Here is a 21,457-nt window from a genome sequence, read left to right on the forward strand (position 1 = left end):
GTGTACTTTAAATGTTAACATGACACCAATGTAATAAGTCACAGTGGATTTCATGTGAACTGAAGCGTGATCCTGGCTTCTCACTGTTTTCCACCGCTCACCTGTGAACTGGGCGTGGAGCACAGGCCCCAGGCAGGGGGCGTGTCCCTCCCGGTTGTCACGCAGAGCTGTCAGTCACTCAGGCAGGCGCTGCTCCGACTTGTCATTCCTCAGAGCCGAGAGTTAGCGAGAGAGACACGGTCCGTGCCGCCGCTTCTTTTTCAGCTTCGCTTTAGTTGTTCAAAATGAGAGGAAAATACAAAAGAAGGGACAGCAGCGACAGCGGTGACGAGACGGCTGACGTCGCCCCGGGGCTCTCTCCTCGTCCCGGGGAAACCGCGGCGGGCTTGGCCGAGCCGGACACGCTTTTCCCGGGCTTCACCCTCCAGGATGACCTTTGGAGGAAAAAGGGTATGAGTTGTTGTTCTTCTAACAAATATGGAGTTAAGCAGTGTTATTGTCCGCAGATCGTCAGAAGACACGTTTCGATGTTTGTCTTTCGCCCGCTAGCTTGATTGTTTTGTTAGCTTGGGGTAGCTAACAAAACACTGAAATAACCACACTGTGTAAGTAGTGGGAGAAATGTACATTTACATATAAATAATAATGGATTAGGTTGCATAAAATAGGAAAATACGAATGAGATAAGTACCTCTTTTTTTTCCGTCAGCTCGGTAATTATTTGAAAGTAATGTTCTTACCGCCTCCGTGGAAAAAGTTACTGAGGTATTTCATGATATAAACATTTGTTCTTACGTATTTAAAAACAGGCCATGGTTTAAAATAAATTAAATATTTTTGTCAACCTTGTTTTTGTATGTGTGATACTGATAGAATAATGCTTTGTAACAGCAGTTGGATAATGTTCAGTCTATATTAATTTACTTTGTTTACTTAAATAGTAAAAACCAGGGGAATTTTTTGTATTTCATGTTCATACTGATCTTTCTGTCAGCAAGATAACTGTTGCTGTCATCTCTGTGGAATTTGTCTACATGTCTCTGTATGTGTACCGAAACTCCTGATTGTGTTACTGCGTCGCCGTTGTGTATCTGCTCCCACTGTGGCTCACTGTGTGTTGTTTCCTCTGCAGGTGTAAGACATCCCACATGTGACAGTGAGAAGGTCTACCTCGGAGTTCGTGTCAAGTGCCCAGTGAGGGATCTTCTGAGGAAAAAGCGTCTAGCCCAAGGCTGGGAACCTCAACATTTTCAGGTGACATTTTTCTCTGATTAGTTTCCAAAAATAAGAGGTTATAATTGTAAATATCTCACGATGGGAATTCAAAAGATAAACATAATCACTAGGGCTGGGTCACGGTAGATATTTACAAACCGGCATAATATTTGGTCAAATCCCAGAGACAGAATATTAGTCAATGAACGAGTGTGCTGCAATCGGGGCTGCAAAAAAGTACCAAAATATGTTGAACAAAAGCAGCATTTACCCACCGTAACAGCTCACACAGCAGCTCCAACACTTGCAGGAGCACCAACGACCAGATGAGCTGCTTTGAATCGCCTTTACCAGTTTGTACCTTAGCTTGCAGCAGTGACATGAGTCAACATTTTAGTGCTTTCAGCCACATTGCAAAAACCTGCATATGTTTACTTGCATACTATCATGGCTCCTCAAAAAAGCACAAGACCTTTCTCGTAAAAACAATGTTTGCTGTGCGCATCTTCCTTCACCAAATAAAATAGTCCAAATAATGGAAATATTAGAAGCAGTTTGGGTTTTTCTTAGTTTGTTTAGATTATTGCAGCAATAGAAAAAATTATATAATTACAGTCCACTGTAACTTAAAGGTAGGGCTGGTAAGTTGCTTCTTTTTTTTTCAATCTTATTTTTTGAGATCCTCTTAATGTCCATAAATATAAAATGTCATCTTAAAACAAATAAATAAATCTGGTGTCTGTGGCCTTCGCAGGATTTTGATAAACAAGACCGTATTAGACTACCGTATAATACCAGACTGAATGAAACGTCTGTTACTAACCTACCTGCCTGTTTGCACCCTGTCCCTGCTCTCACCGAGTCTTCAACTGGACACATACAGCGGTGAAGCACAGACGGTAGCCAGAACTTAGCGAATGAGTTATGGAAATTTAGTGCATCCAATATTCACACGTCCACAACACTCAAAACCTTCAACTGCAAAGCAACGTGTTCATCAAAGTGTAGCCTGCTCCTGCTAACCTTTCCAGGTTTACCAACCCTTAAAGTAAATTTAATGGATTTGGTTTGGTGCCCTAACCCTTTATTACTCTCTGTATTTTGTGCCACCCTGAACAACATTCATTAAAATACGATAACCCTTTTCTCATAAAAACATAAGTGATATATAAACAAAGCCTACACACATATTCATACCATAAACACGCCCACTCCCCTGTGATGTGTTCGCTATTGGTCTGCAGTGTGGGTTGCCACAGAGCTTGAAACGTCTTGTTCAGGGTTTCTTTTTGTTGCTTTGAGCTCTGTTTTGTTAAGCGTCTTTGTTGGGCTGCAGCTTTATAGAACTAGGCTACAGTATGTAGGCCAGCATCACACCATTATTTCTTCCCATTTAACTGCTGGTAAAGCCAATGTGTATTTGCCTGGTTTGAATAAATACTGTTTTGTTAAATCGAAGTGGTTTGTGATGCAAGGTTAAAATTGTTCCAACAGAAACCACTAATGAATTTAAAGTCGTATTTAAGTCGTAGTGCAGACTACAACAGGGACAAGTCGTTGCAGGGACAAGTAGAATCTTCATTCTTGTATGAAGGGAGATGTGGCGTTCTTCATTGCTAGTACTATTTCAAATGGTCAGACACATTTGTGAAACTGCTGCAGTGACTTGGTGCACAACCATTGTTTGTTTGGCATCTTCCTTGCGATACACAAATGACTGCCAGGCGATGGATTTGCCGCTGTTCTCTTCAGCCACCCTCAGCTTCTATTATTCTTTCTGAACGCTCTATAAAGTATGAATTAGAAACTCACTTTGGCGCTTATTTCATCTGCCCTGTTCCCTCCCGACAAACATGTCTCCCCTCTGCTCCCTTAACAGGTTATAGTTTTGGATTGGAGGGCGAGTGTGTGTGACAGAAGTACAGGACATGTGCTTTTTTTCTTTTGGCTGTGTGAGGGAGAGAGCCATAGAGGAGAGTGAGGTGAAAAGCCAAGCCAAGTCTCATGGCGGTAGCTTGAAAAAATCTCTTGTCAAATTGCACTTGATGTTCCTCATATGGTCTTTTTCTACACGTAACATAGAAGAAGCCGGTAGACATAAAGCAGGTTCGACATAAAACCCACAGATATGTGCTGCAGGAGGTTGATCGAACCACTGATCCCAGACCTCAAAGAGTTTTCAGTTTTAAGTCTTTTAAACATTAGATCTATACAGATATAAACCTGCGCTGTCCAGCCATACAATATCTAAATAAATGTTTGTGTTTGACTGCATTAATATAACTTTTTCTTTTCTTTTTGCTTCACACGAATGCAGGAGGCGTTCGGCAAAACAGTCAAAGGTCAGTATTTACCACATGTATCATAGTAAATTATGTGTTGTGTAGATTAATTCTCCTTAACAGTTAATGTACTTTATTCTGTCAGTTGAATACTTTTTTAATAGCCTGCAATACTATACAATGCAATATTACTTCTGGGCTAACGCGCTTTACTCTTTGATTTAAACTTCACTGTTTCTTCCACAGGAGACAAGAAACGTGTCAGAACTCGCACAGGACACCAGACCACCAAGGTTAGTGTTGAAAAACACAGATCTAAACTCCCCCCAGGAGGTTCCTCAAATATGTATGTAAATAGCGGGTTTAGGGATCACTGCTGATCACATGTCAGTTTTGAGCAGCACTTCAGATACCCTTGCATGCTTTACCTTGGCTCTTGCTTGTTTACAGAAAATATGTCTCAAAAAAAGCCTGGAGGAGCTGGCAATCATCGTGGAGGTGTTGGAAGAGGATCTTAGGGCCATCAACACCCACCACTCCCTTTCCCACACTCTGTCCTCTAACCCTCCGGTGTCCCCTGCGCAGTCTCCAGCTGGTAATTCACGCAGACCAGATCCACATTTATTAAATATGAGCCTCAAGAATATATTAACAGCAACAACTACCACCACTCCTCACATGCAATGTCCTCTCTCCAACATACAGGGTACAACAGTGACGAGTCTGATGAAATCTTCCCCAGCCCACAGTCCTACATGTTGTACCCACTGGGCGAAGTGGAGTACTACCAGGCCCCGTCGCCTCTCGGCTTCATGCACACCAGCCTTCAGCCTTCCAGCATTGCAGGTGTGAAAAGAGACAGTGTAGGAAGGGAGGAGTGGCTTGATCCCCAGAACCACAACTGGAACATGAACAGCTCTGAGTTCTTCTGGGCCCAGCTGCAGAAAGAAGAGAGCCAGATGAGGGACATCTCTGATGCAACACTACTGACCACCGATAAACATGGCAAAACGTAAGTTTGTTGCAAGTCAGGGAATTCTGCTTTTTTATGAGTATACAATCTATAAAGAAGAAGAAGGACCCCAGACCAGCGGACTGTGTGCAGCTCAGTTGCATTGTTGTTAATTTAGGCACAAGGTTATAGCAAGAAAGAAGAATGTATAAGTTTAAAAAAGAGTATCTCTGGTTCTGCATTTATTTTGATATTTTTTGTAAACTGTCCATTATAAGTTACCTCTTATAAGCATTATGCCTTTTGCCAGTAAATACCTGTTTTGTCATAAGAATTTCTTTCTGTCTAAATATGCTGGATTGTGTGTGTCTCTCCAGGTCTCTCCATAAAGTATCATGTGTCGGAAAGAGGGCACTGGGTTACGCCATCGCCAAAAGGATGTCTGTACTCAACAGCCTGGACCTTAAAGACTCTGATGGAATGGTACAGTACATTTCACTTCAACACATTTCAGATTTACTTTACTTTGATAATAAATTTGTCTCACTCAGCGCTGAAATTATCGTCTTTGTGTACAAATCATATTTGTGATGAATTAGGTTAACTCAATGGATTAAGTCTGCAATTAAAAGTATTTACTTCAAAATATAATAATGTAGATCACTTAAAAACTCTATAACTTATTTTTTGACAGAATCTTTGTCCATTGTATGTCACTTTAATCAATATGTGAGAATTTTTTATACTTTACCAAAACTGTAAAGTCTCACAGATACTCATTCAGTTCACACAATATGTGAAGGGACAATAAAGAATCATACTGAAGTGTAAAGGATGTGTATGAACCTTAATTTAAAAAATGTAAAGCTTAATTTACACAGATTTTCAGGGGATTCACATCAATAACAATTCAGAGTTAAAATGTCTAATGCTGTTGGTGCCTTGCTAACAGATATAAGCAGACACATTCATAATCAAATTTATGCTGCATTTTTAATCATTGGACATTATGTAGTTCAATGTTAATGGCCTCCTTTTCCAGACCGCGCTGCTGCATGCTGCAAATCACAACCATCACCTCATGGTGGCAGATTTGATCTGTTTGGGGGCAAACGTCAATGAGACCAACAACTCAGGAAAGTCCTGCCTCCACCTGAGCGCTGAGAAAGGCTACATCCGAGTCCTGGAGGTCAGAGCCTTGTTTTTCTCTCCACTGCCATGTGTTTGGAACAGTGTCTTTCAGACAATACCAATAGAATTTTGAGAAAAGCAAGAGGCAATTTCTTATCATTGGGTTTAAAATGACACTGATAGGCCACCGATTACATGTCAGTTTTTCTTGAAAATGTAATTATAGTCAGGTTTGAAAGAAGATGTGTCGTGGTCAAAAGATTGAGTGTGACAGCCTCTTTCCTCTTCGTTTATATTTTCGTGATTAAGGAAATGGTCTTACCCTTTCTTTACACATCGGGACATTTTCCCTTTTGAAGAGCAACTTGACTCCATTTGTTACTGGTTGCAACAAATGTGGTTGCCTCTGAACCAAACAGGTTGAACAGGTACAGGTCCTGTATATTTGTGAAGGTTTCATCTGCGTCAGTAAATAAAGTATTTTGTCTGTGCCGGTGAAAAGCTCAGCTGGTTCTCTGAGACACGCTGCACACAGCGTATGTCTTAGTGTGTTAAGTCAACCTGTTTTGAATGTCTGTATGATGGATGACTCATACTGGTGTGGTAGCATTATATCAGATAACCTACAATAGAGTGGTGTTAAAGGGTACATGATGCTTCTGTGCATTGAGAACATACTGTACAGAGCAGATGTGGCCAACCTGTCATTATGTTTCTAGAGGAAAGTTTCTTAGTATTGTATTAACTTTTATAGACCAACTCAAAGATATAAAGCAGATGTTGTTGGACAAGAAAAGGGTTTTTTCACCTCAGAGGAAAACTCCCCCACAGACTTTATTGTCTTGTAGACTCACTGCAGCAGTGAAGGCACAGTGTTAGTTCTAAGTGGAGGTCGACCCTTGTACACACTGGAGTTGTTACAGCCTGAGTGATAGCTCCACAAGTCACACAGGGGTGAAGTAGCTGGTAAGGCTATTTCAGAAGTAAATCATGTCCCCCCTGATTGCCCAAATTCTAGCTGATGATGCGATGATAAAGGGCCAATTCACTTTTTAGATAAGCTAATTTCTTGAATAATTCTTGACTTTTGTCCGCTGAATTTAATAATGCTTCTGCAGTTTTCCTCATATAAGAAGCCTAATAACCCAGAAAGCTTCTGTGATTGCAGCATTTGTTTCTAACATTAGGAAATGAAAAAGGTTTTATTTTCTCTCATATTGAAGTGTAACTCAAATCATTCCTGTAGATTTTACTAGTAGTAAACACATACAAGTTGTATCTATATTGAATTAATTAACAATGTTTACTTAAAACTTTACGGCTAGAGTTTGACGCTTTATTTACGATTTATTTGATCCAATATTTAGTTTTTATTACTTGGATTATTTTTCCAAAGATGTTCCAGCCTTTAAAATGTGAGGTTTACTTCTTTTCTTGTTCCACATTGAAATTTCTATCTGAAAAATTATGAAGGACCTGTGTCTCTTTTTTGTAATCATTTATAGACTAAACAATAAATTCATTAAAGACTAAGATGATTTATTCATGATCAAATAAATAAAAGTATATAGTCAGTTTCAACATACAATACGTGCAAGTGCACTCAGGGAAATGCAAACTTCCATCTACCTGCAGCCAATCTGAAGGCAGCAGTCATTTGTTACATGAATTTCAAACATTTTCAAAGCTTCATTCTACAGGACATGCTGAACCAGTTGGGTGAAACATAATTAAACGTTGTGCAACACAAAAAAAACATCACTATCATTCCCATCAAACAACACATCATTTTAGTCTTTATAGTTTCAATTTGCAGCGGGGTATTCAATCCAATCACTTTACATAGTAAGGTTGAAACCTTCTGCCTCGACAGGTTGGGGTGAGCGGAGAAATATGGAGAAGAGAGGAGAGGTGGATGGAAAAGAGGGGGGGGGGCAGGAAGAGTTGTGTACCCCTCATTTTAAGCTACGGACTGGTTGTCATAACAAAAATTGTTATAGGGATAAATACAGATGTGTATGTGAGGCTGAAAGGACACATAGGAAACACTGACACAATTACTTTCTGTCAGTAAACAACATAACTGAAATATCTCAGGGCGGCCATTTTCTCCCCTCTGTTTTCATCCAAGAGCAGCAGAGCCACAGCTGCTTTAGTCCCTCAGAGTGCGTCCTGTGCTGACTTGTGCTGTAGTCACATCTGGACTGGTTTATTGCAAATGTCTATATCTTGTCCAGGAGCTGGTTTATACTCTATTACCAAACCTTTGTGAAATAATATATTTAACACATGTGTATGTTTTCTTTTAGGTTCTTAAACACTCAATGATGAATGGTGTGTATGTTGACATCGAAGCCACTGATAACTGCGGTATGTACTACTGAAATTATAATAATAAAAAAATGTTGATAAAGTCCTCTTCCAAACTGGAAGCAAAGTACCAAACCTTCAGTTATGCATAATGTAAAGACAAAAAATAACAGTAAAATAACTGAAGAGCTTTCAAATGGTACTTTTTAACTAAATCAAAACATGGTAAGCATTTTAATTTATATTTATATTATTGTAACAAATGGACAGTAATAATATATAAAAACCAGTAGTAGTAATATTAACATTTTGTGGTTGAATCTGAGCCTGGTTTCAGTCAAGCTCTTGGCATGTTTTTCTTTGTTTCTTTGACCATGTTACAGTTAGATTTAGGAATGCTCAATTTTAATGTGAAAGATTAAGGTGCACTTACAGAGACTGAGTCCAGTAATAATCCAAACGGCTTTTGTGTTCTCAGGAATGAGCGTCCTTCAGTGTGCCTCAGTGGCTCTGAAGGCCACAGTACGTGAGCTGGAGAGCAGTAGATCTCCCAGTCAGACCAGACTCCACACGCTCCGCCAAGAGCAGATGATGGAGACCCTGGAGTGTCTGCTGCACATGGACAGCTACCTTCACACCATGGTGCATCACCCTATGAGAGCTAAGGTTTGGCCTTTTTTCATGTTTGTAACGAAGGGAAACTAGGTCCCTTTACCATAGGACATATTGTTTTCCGGTTGTATGTTTTAAAATTACATTTCAAGGACATCTGTTAATATTTTTTTTTACATTTCTGGGGCATTTCTGCTGTTTTTTAGGCAGTGACAGTAGAGAGAAACATGACAGTACAGGTTTCTCTCTACGAAGAGAAGGGGGGGGGGGTGCTAAGGGCCTGGGGCTGGACGCAAACCCAAAGCTGTAATCATTCAATTTTGATATGTAGAACATTTTACACCAAGCAAGCTATCAAGGAGCCCCCTCGTTTGTTTTCAAGAGAAACACTTTTTTGCAGAAGCAGTAACCACTACCCGACTGCTGTACCATCACTCTCGTGCACTGTTTTTCTCCTTGCTCACAGCCAACTGACATTTGTAGGCAGAGGACATTCAAACAGCTTAAACAGTGTTGATGACAGCAAGCCCAGTTGTCTCCTATTTGTAGTTCAGCTTTATGGCTGAGCAAAGCTGGATAGTGAAGTGTATGAACAAACAATGATTCAACATGCACTTGAAAATAATGTAACTAGTGTGTATTTACAGAGATATGCATGTAGGTCAGGTTCCTCCCTGCCCCCTTGTGGTTGTTATAGTGTAGCGAAGTGGCAAAGAGCTTTTTCCTATTAAGGGTCATTTCCATTTCTGTAATATCCTTATTTTACACTAATCTCTCTAATGTGATGGCTGGAACTGCTTCTTTTATGAGGCTGATGTCAGATGGTAGTAATGGCGATGCTCCTCGCCGCTCATTTTCCTGGTTTGGGTCAGTCGATCTTCAGACTTTGCCAAAGAACAAACAAAGATGCAGACTTCAATGTCTCCACAGAATGGGAGATCATAGGATGTACATGAAGTTAAATAGAACTCCAGTCATCCACTCATTGTTTGCTTTGCAGCTTAACAATGTTGTGATGTTGGTTTTCAACAAATATGGGTGAGGGTTTATGTGTACTTTTCAACTTAAGCCTGAAGGACTATTGAAAAGTCACCAGCATATTCAGATGTCATAGCCTTCCCATTTTGCACTTGCAGCATGCATGGCTTCCAAAAACAGGAATTCCTTCCTTGCAGGGCTCCAGAGGCCGCACCAGTGCACCTCACATTAAGCTGGTCTGGCTCTGTATTTTACTGAGTCGTGTCACTCCCTCGTCTCAGTGAAGCAGAGAGGAGGGAGTACAGGGTTTCCCGGACAGACCACTAATACAAATATATTAGTATTATAAAATATGATGTGTATATATATATATATATATATATATATATATATATATATATATGAAATTGAATGGAGCATAAGTGAATCAGAATCAAATCGATTTAGGAAATCAGTGGCGATACCCAGCCCTAGTCGGGAACTGTCCAGACAAGGTATAATAGGTGTATTATTGCAGTGCCAAAAGGTGCACCTAAATTAGATGCTGGTGCAACCAATGTAAAAAGCTAGTCTGGAGTCCTACCTTACATCAAACTCAGCTGAATATGTCTTGTTGGTGCTTTTTGTGATTTCTTTTGTGTCATTACAAGCCAGAAAAACTGTTGTTGTACAAAAATGTGCATTTCTTGTGGTGTCCTCAAGTGTTTTTTCCACTTCATTTCATATCAGTTAGTCATTCTGCAGCTGTTCTTTGTGACAAATTGACACCATGGAACAATTCCACTGGTTCCACAGCTATCAGCTCCCTTACAACTTGGCAGTCTTGTTAAAGCTGCTTGTTGGTCACAAACTTGACAAAAGACCATTCGTCCTCACAACTCCTCCAGTTTAGCTGCATTTTCCTCTGTAGTGACACTGGGTTTTCTTTGGGGTTTTTCATTTCTGCCTGTTAGAAGCACCATCAACCCCCTTAGTCGCTCGCAGTGAATCCAGTGGGGGATCCCCTGTGTTTAGACATGGACTTCTCCCTGATTTGGATGAACTTTATCTGAGAGAGAGTCTCACTCAGACATTTGCGTTCTCACATGCACCTCCTCTAGTAAAAATCAGGAGGAACTGCAGATTCCAGTGCATGTCGGAAAGCAGACCGTGTGTTGCAATCAAACAACTGGAAGGGAGCGCCCTGTAGGACGGTTGGGTCCTTTTTTGTATGAATTGCCCTGCGGCTACATCCATTTGTCTCTGAAGCTGTTGTGGAGTATGTTATTGTAAGGTACTGTTAAATACTCTGTTATGCTTGTGTCATGCAGAGAAATTTGCGTAGGCCGTGGTTGACATATTCTTTGTAGGAGAGTTATGTTGACTCACAGGCTGGTTGAACGGCATAGACATTTTGCTCAACTTTGTTTTACCTTCTGTCTCTCATGCAATGGAACACTTTGTTCCTGAGTCAAAAGTCTTAATGAGAATAGGTTACCATGACATGAGACACATTTGATCCCCAGACAATGAACGCTGATGTCAACATTTGAATTTGTTCAAAACATGTAATACCAGTATCAGTTATTCCTTTAGACTCATTTTTAGCATTTCGTGATTAGCCTGCTAGTATTGGCATTAATTTCGAAGTGAGTCTGAGTTGAAGAGACAACAAAGAACTGAGCCTCACAAGATGAATTATAAACTGAACTTGTTACTGAACTGATCCAGAAACAAATGCTATAGCAATAGAAACAATATTTTTTGTTCATTCATTTTTTTTCTCTCTCTCTTTCTCAGGGAAGCTGGAGCATGCAACCTAGAATTGGTTGAGCCTCTGGCCCCCCCGCCTGGCAGGGCACTTTGGAGACCCAACGGTAATGTTCTGATTTGGTTCAGGCCTGAATTTATCATGGAGAGACCTCAATTATTGGGGTTCTTTTCACTCTGAGAATGAGTTCAGGCCTGTAATGTAAAGCATCTGATGTTTTGTGTGGTGTAAAAATGCCTGACTTGCAATCAGGTGTTTATGGTTACATGCACAGAAACGTCAGGTGCCCATTGGCTGGTTTCTGCGAAACTTCCATTGTTTGTTACATTTGAGTAACAAGTTGTTTTCAGTGAGATTCATATGTAAAATCCTATGAGAATATTTTTTAAATGTTACATGAGAGTAAATTTACATTTTGGGATTTCTTCACACTGGTTTTATGGGTCCAGGCATGTTTTAGAAGCCTGGCCCCTAAATACCATATTTTATGGTAGGGAGGGACAGTCATGTTTTCTTTATGGACATAGTTTAAGCTTGGCTTGTATTTAAGCAGCAGCGCCACAGTTTGTTGCTGTATATGATCCAAAAATCCTTGATTCTGTCTTTTGTCAAGAATCCGGCAATAGATTTGTTATTCTCTTATACAAACTAACCCTCCCCACTGGGACCCAGCTTAGTGAAAGAGCTTTACAGCCATTGATTTTACCTAATGTTCTTGAGGATATGACACTTTTACTAAGTATTGTAAGGTGATGGGGAGTGAATATAGTTTGCCACTTAGGATACACTCACTGAGCACTTTCTGGGAAACACCTGCAATAATCCACTCCGTCAATCCTGTCAACCCTGTTGCTGGAGCACATTGTACAAAACCACAAAGGAGTAGGTCAGAAACTTCCTTTTAATGTTTATATCAATTAAAAATGTGGAACAAGTGTGATGTCAATGACTCTGACACAGTTGTTGGTGCTGAACTGGTTTCAGTACCAGTCCCTATCAGAAGTAGGTAAACACGTAATTTATTTTCTTTAAAGGACAACTTCCAGAGGGATAAACGTTGTGTGTTGTAAACTGTGACATGTAAGCCAAAGATGTGCCAGTAGTATTTGCACATTGTCACTTTATTTCTAACGCAGATTATATACAGGCCTACAGACTTTAGGGTGAGACAACTATGATATTGCGTTTTTAGTCAACTAAGTAGTCTATGGGCCAGTGCTTTCGGTCACATGGATCAGACGGTTTGGCCAGAGTGTGTCTCCATTCTAAAATTATCATTATTTTTCAAGTGGCTGTTTGCGAGTATTACTAAATAAATGTCACAGTTTGCAAACATTACAAATATTACAAATATTTCGATATAAATTATTCTACTGCTTCGAGCCCCAAATTAATGGGTTCTTTTCTGACCAGTACCAAATCCGTGATTCCTCGGTAATCCATCCAGTGGTTGTTGTGTAATGTTCACAAACCAACAAACAGACAGGGGTGAAAACATAAACAACATCAGAGGAAAGATTCAAGCGTCTTGTCCAATCAGCGATTCAGCTGAGGATGTCTGAGAGCAAATTGACATTGGTGGGTGTAGACTAACTATTTGTATGGTGTTGCTAATGAAGTGCTCAGTAAGTAAATAGCTAAGTTTGTCTACAGAGACACTGTTGTCTGTAAAATATGTTATTGTGTTAAAAGGACAGTTTGTGTTGTGCCTTCTTACTGAGGGTGAGAGGAGAGCATCAGTTAATCTCTTTGTGTTCTATAGAAAAGTGGTAAATTTAGCCAAATTAGCTTAACACTGAAAGTGGGGTGTGAAGATCAAGTAAAAAATGCTTTCCAAAAACTGTCACTAGTGTACATTGTATCATAACTGAGGTATTCATGGGAGCTGGGGCACTTGATTTTGCCTCAGATCAGTTTAGGCCATGTGATCCATGCAGTCACTAATTTTCTTTCAAATATATATTGGAAAAGTTTTTTATTCACAAATGAATAGTAGTTTGTTTGCTAGTGGCTCAAACAAGGATGCTGGTATGAGGTATTTTTCTCTACTGTTTTTATTTTTGGTCAATAGAAGACAATGGGATTCATTTTCCAGTGAGTGGTCAAAGTTATGTATACTCATACTTCTGTAATATTTGTTGTGTATTTTTGAATTATCTTCTGTGTTTTGTGTGTTTGTTACGACTGATGATATTCATACAATTATTTTTAAGACTAATCAATATTTTTAGTTACTGATTAAAGAGACATTAAATGGTGACAGTATTTTTTTATTGAACAAGAGGTATTTACAGTATTCTCATTTACACTAATGTAGTATATTAGTATTTTTTTTCTCAGAGTGGGAGATTAGTCCATGGGGGCTCCAAATCATTTGAGGGCAGTGTATGAAAGTGCGAAGATATTACATTAGTAATTACAAAGAGATCGCATTGAACAGACCAACTATGTTTGATGTGCTTAAAGAGACTCACCCAGACTCCAATCCCTCAGAGTCTGGGATCAAATAACGTACTCATAATTTCACAGGTTTCCACAATTCCACAGCAATTCTATGCAGAATAAGGTGGTTTGAGTGGGCAAATTTCAAGATTTTTTCCCCGATAATCGTTCCAATTTTTCTCTCAGCGAGTCTACAGTCTAAAACTGATGAGGACATGATTTATGGCAACATGCAACTTTGATCTTTGTGTTCTATAGAAAAGTGGTAAATTTAGCCAAATTAGCTTAACACTGAAAGTGGGGTGTGAAGATCAAGTAAAAAAATGCTTTCCAAAAACTGTCACTAGTGTACATTGTATCATAACTGAGGTATTCATGGGAGCTGGGGCACTTGATTTTGCCTCAGATCAGTTTAGGCCATGTGATCCATGCAGTCACTAATTTTCTTTCAAATATATATTGGAAAAGTTTTTTATTCACAAATGAATAGTAGTTTGTTTGCTAGTGGCTCAAACAAGGATGCTGGTATGAGGTATTTTTCTCTACTGTTTTTATTTTTGGTCAATAGAAGACAATGGGATTCATTTTCCAGTGAGTGGTCAAAGTTATGTATACTCATACTTCTGTAATATTTGTTGTGTATTTTTGAATTATCTTCTGTGTTTTGTGTGTTTGTTACGACTGATGATATTCATACAATTATTTTTAAGACTAATCAATATTTTTAGTTACTGATTAAAGAGACATTAAATGGTGACAGTATTTTTTTATTGAACAAGAGGTATTTACAGTATTCTCATTTACACTAATGTAGTATATTAGTATTTTTTTTCTCAGAGTGGGAGATTAGTCCATGGGGGCTCCAAATCATTTGAGGGCAGTGTATGAAAGTGCGAAGATATTACATTAGTAATTACAAAGAGATCGCATTGAACAGACCAACTATGTTTGATGTGCTTAAAGAGACTCACCCAGACTCCAATCCCTCAGAGTCTGGGATCAAATAACGTACTCATAATTTCACAGGTTTCCACAATTCCACAGCAATTCTATGCAGAATAAGGTGGTTTGAGTGGGCAAATTTCAAGATTTTTTCCCCGATAATCGTTCCAATTTTTCTCTCAGCGAGTCTACAGTCTGAAACTGATGAGGACATGATTTATGGCAACATGCAACTTTGATTATAATGTTAAACTATATTTTTCCCACACGGATGTCCCTTCATATAGCTCTTAGTAAGAAATGAAATGTTACATATCTGTGTTTGTGTTTAATGTAAACAGATGGTTAAGGGATTTGGGTTTCTATTTGTACTGGACTGTTCCGTATTACAGAAGCTGACAATGTCAATATGACACTTCATGCATGATGTTAACAATTCATTTAGAAAAGTTCAATAAAGCAAATCTTAAAACAAAAAGAAGTTTGGTGTATTTTTCTAAAGAATTACATATGATTGAAGACTACAAAAGTTTTGACGAAGCCAATGGAAACACTGGCCCCTGCTTAATTCACAACAACATATATGATTCGAGGTTCCTGTTGAAACAGGAAACAGTTTACAGATTAACAGTTTAAACTAATGGCAGAAAATATAAATCCAATAAGTTTACAAGTAAAACTATATGTTTGACTGACTACTAAGTGAACATTATCATAAAAAAAAATGCCACCAGCCATGTTACATGTTACCTGGTAATGAAGACGCTGTAAGGAAAACAAGCCATTAGGACAATGGAGGCATTTCAAACTTTTCAGGAGCAACTTGTCCTGTGAGACAGAAGGACCCACTTCACCACCAAGTTTGGTCTTTGTAACATTAAGATGTTATATCGCCCGGCCGTAGTCATGAACACACAAGATACATTTTTTATGTATTTTGTTATTTAAAACAATGTTTAATACTGTATTGTAAGTCAGATGCTTGTTTGTGTATTTTTTGTAACTTTATTATATATACCTTTTTTTATATTTAAAAAAATACAATTACATAACTAGGGTTAGGGTTAAAAAAAGGGCTGTCAAAGTTAGCACTACAATAAAGAGTTAATGTAAATTCCTTTTAACGCCACAATTTTTTTGTTTCAAATATGTTTATTGGGAAACCAATCACATAACAGAGAAATTAACAGTCGAAATGTATGTTTCCTTTGTTTTTTACAGAAGGTGAAAAAGTAATCCCTGACAAAAAAGACTAATGACAAAAAAGAATAGCAAGTAAACAAGCAATGCCCTGCATCTTAACGCAACTATTTTTTTGACAGGAGATTAATGCGCGCAGGTTCTGTGATTATGACCCTCGGCCCAGCCCATAGTTTGTGCAATCAGGAAGCGGTGGAGCAGGAAAGTTGTGGATGGCAAGCAGAAACAAGCCTCCAATGGATAAAGAAAAGGGTCTTTTGTATGGCAAGTTCAGCTTCAAAGCCAAATATTAGACAGTATTTGTCTTTGTTTTGGATTGTTGCAAAAAATTATAAATATAAATTTAGTATGAAGCAAGCATATGATAATTTTGTTTGATTCATCGCGAGTTAACTATGGACAATTATGCGATTAATTGCGTTAAAATATTTTATTGCCTTGACAGCGTCGTTCCAGAGTAAAGGAGCCCCGACAGCAAACGCACAACTTAACGGGACAGGTTTGTAGGGTTGTTGGGCTTCACTAGAAGATATAATTGTGTATTGTCTGTTATTAGCAAACTACGGACTACAAAAACAATTTAAGAAACAAATACATGTAGGCCAAGTCTCCACATTCGGATTACACTGGTATGATGTCCTTATTTGGTTATAATCATCAACACAAACCTTTCTCACCTACCTCCATGTCACCTGCTCTCCTTGTCCTGACCGCATCCTCGTTCTCTCCTTCTCTCTCGCTCTCTTTACTCTGATCACACCAAAGTGAACATGAAAGAAATACTATCAGTAAAGAGGTTTGAATAGCAATGATTATTAAAGTTACATCAAGAAGCGTTGACACATCTTGTGCACTAGTAATCAGCTTACTGGTTCTCATTTCCACACTGTTCTCAACTCACTTTTCCTGTTTTTAGAGGCTTAGAAACTGTCTTCGACATGACGGCACTCACTTAAATCCCTGATAAAAAAACAACAACGTTAATATTTTAGCTTAATGCGCATGACAGGAGGTCGCTGGGTGAGTGGCTGAGTGTGCCCGGTTGACTTGGATAGCAGTAGCATAACGTTGGCAATGGTAGAATTCTGATCTTTGGTAGCTCCTGGAGACACAGAGTTTAGAAAGTCATTTTGTGTTTTGTGTTGTCACTGACCGGCGTCCTGAGCCAGAAATGGCTGTGCACACTATCTTAAAAAACGGAAGTAGTAGAACTGCGTCTTATGCAACTACTGAATAGCATTCATGGAAACAAATAATGTTAATCACCGCAAACATTTCTGAGGATTGATTGCCGTCTGTAGCTATGGGGACGAGCAGCACAAATATGCTGAACCAGTTTTGTTTGGATGTGTGTGTATGCTCAAAAAACAGAAATGCAAAGCCACGAGCAACACTCATTTAGATACGGTGTATCCGCCACTGTTCTTGTTGTTGTGCTTAAAGTTATCGCTAGCATTAGCAGGGAAAGCGGAGCCATACACAGACATATACAAATGTATATTAAAACTGCTGCCCTGTTATATGGGATTTTCAGTCATATCAACAAAGACCTTTACCATTATGACCTTAAGACAGTCACACAGCACCCTCCTCAAACTGGCATCGTGTCATGTGTCTCTTAATTTTACGATTGTTGCCTTCATGTGTCTGGGCCTGCAGGGTTGCCGTGCGTGGAGGACTGCCAGCTATGAACAGTTTTGTTCTTGGTGCCAACTTAAAATATGAGTAACAAGAGCATTTGGCAAACTAAGTGAGTGTAAGTGACATGTGACTCACGGGTTTACAGGGAAACAAGACCTTACATATCTCAGCTTCTTCAGAAAATCCTCAATTGTCAACAATTTCAAGGTAACCACAGTACAATGAACAAAAGATAAAGGAGTAATTAAACGCCATTACAAGCAGGAGGGCTACATTTCTCTGGTCTAAGTCACAAAGGAGCAAATGGCGGTGCCCCGGAAAGAAGTTTTAATTCAGAAAACAAAATCAACCTGAAAGAATTTGCATGCGTCATGCACCTGCATGTTCAAATACTTAAAGAATGTTTGTTCACCGGAGGGAGAATAGTTATTGCCTCAACAAACCAGTGTGAATACATGAAGCTCTGGTTAGTTGGAAGGAAAACACATTATTAATGAAATAGCATTGAATGTAGCATCTAAAAAAATCATAATTCAATAACAAAATTTGAACAGTAAGCGTTGGTATTTTCTATTATGTCATGTAGAAGCTTTAAAGTTCAAGAATAAGAGAAATATATATAAGTTACTTTTCAATAGCCCACAATAAAGACACAGTGGCAAAGAGTTGCTTTAGGGCTGTGAGCAGCCATATAATATTGGTCCGCACACAATGTCCAAGTGCCTTTGAGGGAGACCCCAGACTCATATCATCCAACAGAATGTCTCACATGTGCAATTAAAGGAAATTAACATCTAGTCCTACTTAACTGATCTGAGAGTCACTGTGCAGCTTTCCAACCAGCATGCAAACGTGTGTGGGTGTAAGCTGCTGTCAGTTTAAAGCTGTTGCCCAGAGTTAGATACCTGAAGAGTTTGCAAATATAAGTGTTTCACGCAGGTGAATGTTTTCTAATGATGCAGGTGTGATACAGATGCAGGTTCCTCAAACAATGACGGAAAGATTCCGTGAACTCTGATTTGAAATATTCATGCTATGCAGAGGATAAAACAAACCTTCTTTCTCCAGCATCAGAGAAGAAACATTCAAATCTAATGGCGTGATTTCCATAAAATTACGAAGTGTGTTCTTGCTCCCAAGAAGATAAACCCTCTCAGCATCTCGCCAGCCCTCATCTTGGCCCAAAAGACGTCTAAAGATCTCATAGGAGGTTCCATTTGTGGGCAAATGTCTACTTTTGATTTAATCCTGTAGTTTAATCGACAGGGAGAGAAAAGGGGAGTCCAGGGACTAATTAACACTTGTAAAATGACATACGCTAATGGTAGAAATGAAAGAGTTGTACCCCTGGTCTGGTCTTCAGTCGCATGAGAGCCCCCCAATTCACCCCCACCAACTTTACCCCCCCCACCCACCCTCACAGCTCCTCCAATAGCTGCATACATCTGCTCATAATGAATTTAAAAGCTGCACGCTGGTTTACACACAGCCTCAAACTGAGCTGCAGGCCATTCTGCAACGCAGCTCGTCCTCTCTCCACCGACGCCGAATGCTCGCTGCGGTCCCTCCACCCGCTCCCCCCCCCCCCCCTCCACTTCTCCTCTTCTTGCATCACTCTCTCGCCTCTCTCGCCGCATACCCACCTCACCCCCATCCCCCCAACTTTAAATTAATCCTGCGTTGCATTCTTCTTACCCCGTTGTTTCTTTCGCCTGGATGACCACTCGCACACAGTAGTTGTTTATTTTAGTATTGGTAGTATTAAATACCAATTCCACGCACAACTGTTGTCTGCGGTCTCACTAGAATCTAAGTACATTTAAAGACATCAGTGTACACACTGCATATACATTCTTGCTTTTACAGTGTGCTGATAGTGGATCGACCACAATGCAATGCACAGAAAAAATTGAAATTATGGATGGCAAAAAAAGACCTGGAGGTGAACCTAATGATCATTTTATTGATATAGCACCTTTCAAAACAGCCATTAAAAAAATACAAATAATTAAACAATTCAAGATCTAAAATCAACGAGAGCAGATTAAATAAGACAATCTAATTTTAAAGTTAAAGAAAAGGACAAAAAATGACAACCAAACACAAATGGACTAGAGAGAGGACAAGTCATCCAAAATGGCTTGAAAAAGGTTAACACCTACAATTCAAGGAAAATCAGCAAACTCCATCTGCTGAAGAAAATAAACAGTTTTATACCATGTATCTCGAACCTTATGAATGTAAACATGCTAGAAATTTGACCTGTTTGGCCTTATAGCCTGAAATTTGATGACCTTTCGTAAAATATTTTAAAATGTTATACTTTCGTATAAATGCTACAACTGTAGGGTCAAGATTTGATCCGTATCTATTGAAATGGATTTTATATGGATTTTATCAACCAGTGTGGGTCAAATCAAGGAAAATGGTGGTTTTAGGATATCTTGAAAATGTGAAACTGTACATGTCATGTCTGTATGTACTTTTTAATTGAACAGTGGTTCAAGGGGGACCTAGTGTGTCTGTCTTCCCACCACATTTTCCCACAGCACATAAGGAACAGAAGACATACAGAGGTCAGAGAGGGCCTTGACACAGACAGGAGATCTGCACCTGCAAGCACAAGCTATCTAGCAAAATAATCTAAAAATAAACAAATTTCGAATTTATTCTGAGCTAGCTGAGATAAAATCAAAGATCCAAAGTGGGTTGAGGGGGGGTCACAAGAATATAAAGGTGAGTGAGCTGCCACTTCAGTGGCCGAGGTTATGGCAGCCAGACAAAGTGTACAAGAGGCCCTTGAGGAAGATGAGGAAGCAGATAGTGGCTCGGAGGAAGATGTGTAAACATGGAGGAAAACTCTGATTACAGACCTTCTATATTAGAATCATAATGGCTGTTATGTTTTCATGTCTTTGATAAAACAGGACATGATATTGTGTGATGGTAGATTGGTGGAATACCTAAAAATTACACTTTCCCTGCTCTCTGAAAGATGTATTAAGGATAAATCATCTATTTATTATTGTCAGGTAGGCTGTTTTACATTCTAAATAGATCTGTAGTTCAGAATTCAGTCTAGAAACGTATTATCAGAGAATTCTTACACTGTGAAGCCGTTGAAATATAAACATTATGTAAGGGTTCAAATGTTATCATATGATATCAATGCGCTTAAGTGGTTTCATAGCACATTTCATTATAAATCATCTCTGCATGCTCTCCGTCTCCAAACCAGAAGCACCTAAAAGAATGGCAGAGCTGCCAACTTTTCAAAAAACCTTGGAGTGAGATTTTGTCGGGGGTGACCAACATTTTGCCGCGCACACAGCCACACACGTTGGTGGCTCAAATATCAGGGAATTGTTGGAATTTGGCGTTGTATCCATGTTGTTCGCTGCATTCTGGTGGCCTTTGGGGCCCGAAGTCGTTGATAGGAGCAGCCGACTGGAGATGGACAACATTGGTTACATTCTGTGACGCAAAGACATAGCTGAAGGTCCACCCCCAGGAAATGTTGGTTTAAGTAGATGTTGTTTCCTGCATTCTAGTGGATTTTTGGGTGGTATGCTAAAGATGTGCAATACCTGAACTTCTTCTGATTCATGTTCCTCTGATCATGACTTGTAGGGCCTTCTAGCCTTGGGCTGAACATTCAACCAGAAAACTATTGTTGTGCCTCAATGACCACAATATAGCCTAATTAATAGACCTTTGTTTAAGATTTGACCAAGGTAGGTTGATTGACATTTTGATTACAATGGTTTTCAACTAATTCTGAACTGAAACCTAACCTATATTTTAAATAATTGTATTCTTAAGAGCAGTTAATGATTTATGTTCGCCTCCCACCACACTTTTCATCAGACAAAAAAGTGCAACAAATAAAGTGCTTAAACAGTAGCCTTTTTAAGCAACACAATGGACCCTCTTCCCCAAAATAAAATTTGTCTGGAGCCGCAAAACATATTTGATAACAAAGCTAATAAAGTTTTATATAAA

The 21,457-nt window shown here is 39.2% G+C and overlaps 1 protein-coding gene across 1 annotated transcript; it reads left to right on the plus strand.

Annotated features, from left to right (window-relative positions):
- The first annotated feature begins 284 nt into the window (after nucleotides 1-284).
- On the plus strand, nucleotides 285-13,488 carry zgc:113279 (uncharacterized protein LOC553749 homolog). Its single transcript, XM_053422126.1, has 11 exons — nucleotides 285-450; nucleotides 1,133-1,254; nucleotides 3,533-3,557; nucleotides 3,744-3,790; nucleotides 3,948-4,092; nucleotides 4,203-4,509; nucleotides 4,827-4,932; nucleotides 5,492-5,638; nucleotides 7,890-7,950; nucleotides 8,369-8,556; nucleotides 11,260-13,488. Exons 1-11 carry the CDS (start codon nucleotides 285-287, stop codon nucleotides 11,290-11,292), a joined length of 1,347 nt encoding a protein of 448 aa, XP_053278101.1. The 3' UTR covers nucleotides 11,293-13,488.
- Nucleotides 13,489-21,457: the final 7,969 nt, after the last annotated feature.

The sequence above is a fragment of the Pleuronectes platessa genome, chromosome 5 (assembly GCF_947347685.1).
Source record: "Pleuronectes platessa chromosome 5, fPlePla1.1, whole genome shotgun sequence".
Taxonomy (NCBI): domain Eukaryota; kingdom Metazoa; phylum Chordata; class Actinopteri; order Pleuronectiformes; family Pleuronectidae; genus Pleuronectes; species Pleuronectes platessa.

Excerpts from the sequence above, each read along its gene's own strand:
- zgc:113279 (XM_053422126.1), top strand. The coding sequence starts at position 285 with ATGAGAGGAAAATACAAAAGAAGGGACAGCAGCGACAGCGGTGACGAG. Across the intron at positions 451-1,132 it reads TGACCTTTGGAGGAAAAAGG|GTGTAAGACATCCCACATGT; the intron begins GTATGAGTTGTT and ends TTTCCTCTGCAG. Across the intron at positions 8,557-11,259 it reads ATCACCCTATGAGAGCTAAG|GGAAGCTGGAGCATGCAACC; the intron begins GTTTGGCCTTTT and ends TCTCTTTCTCAG.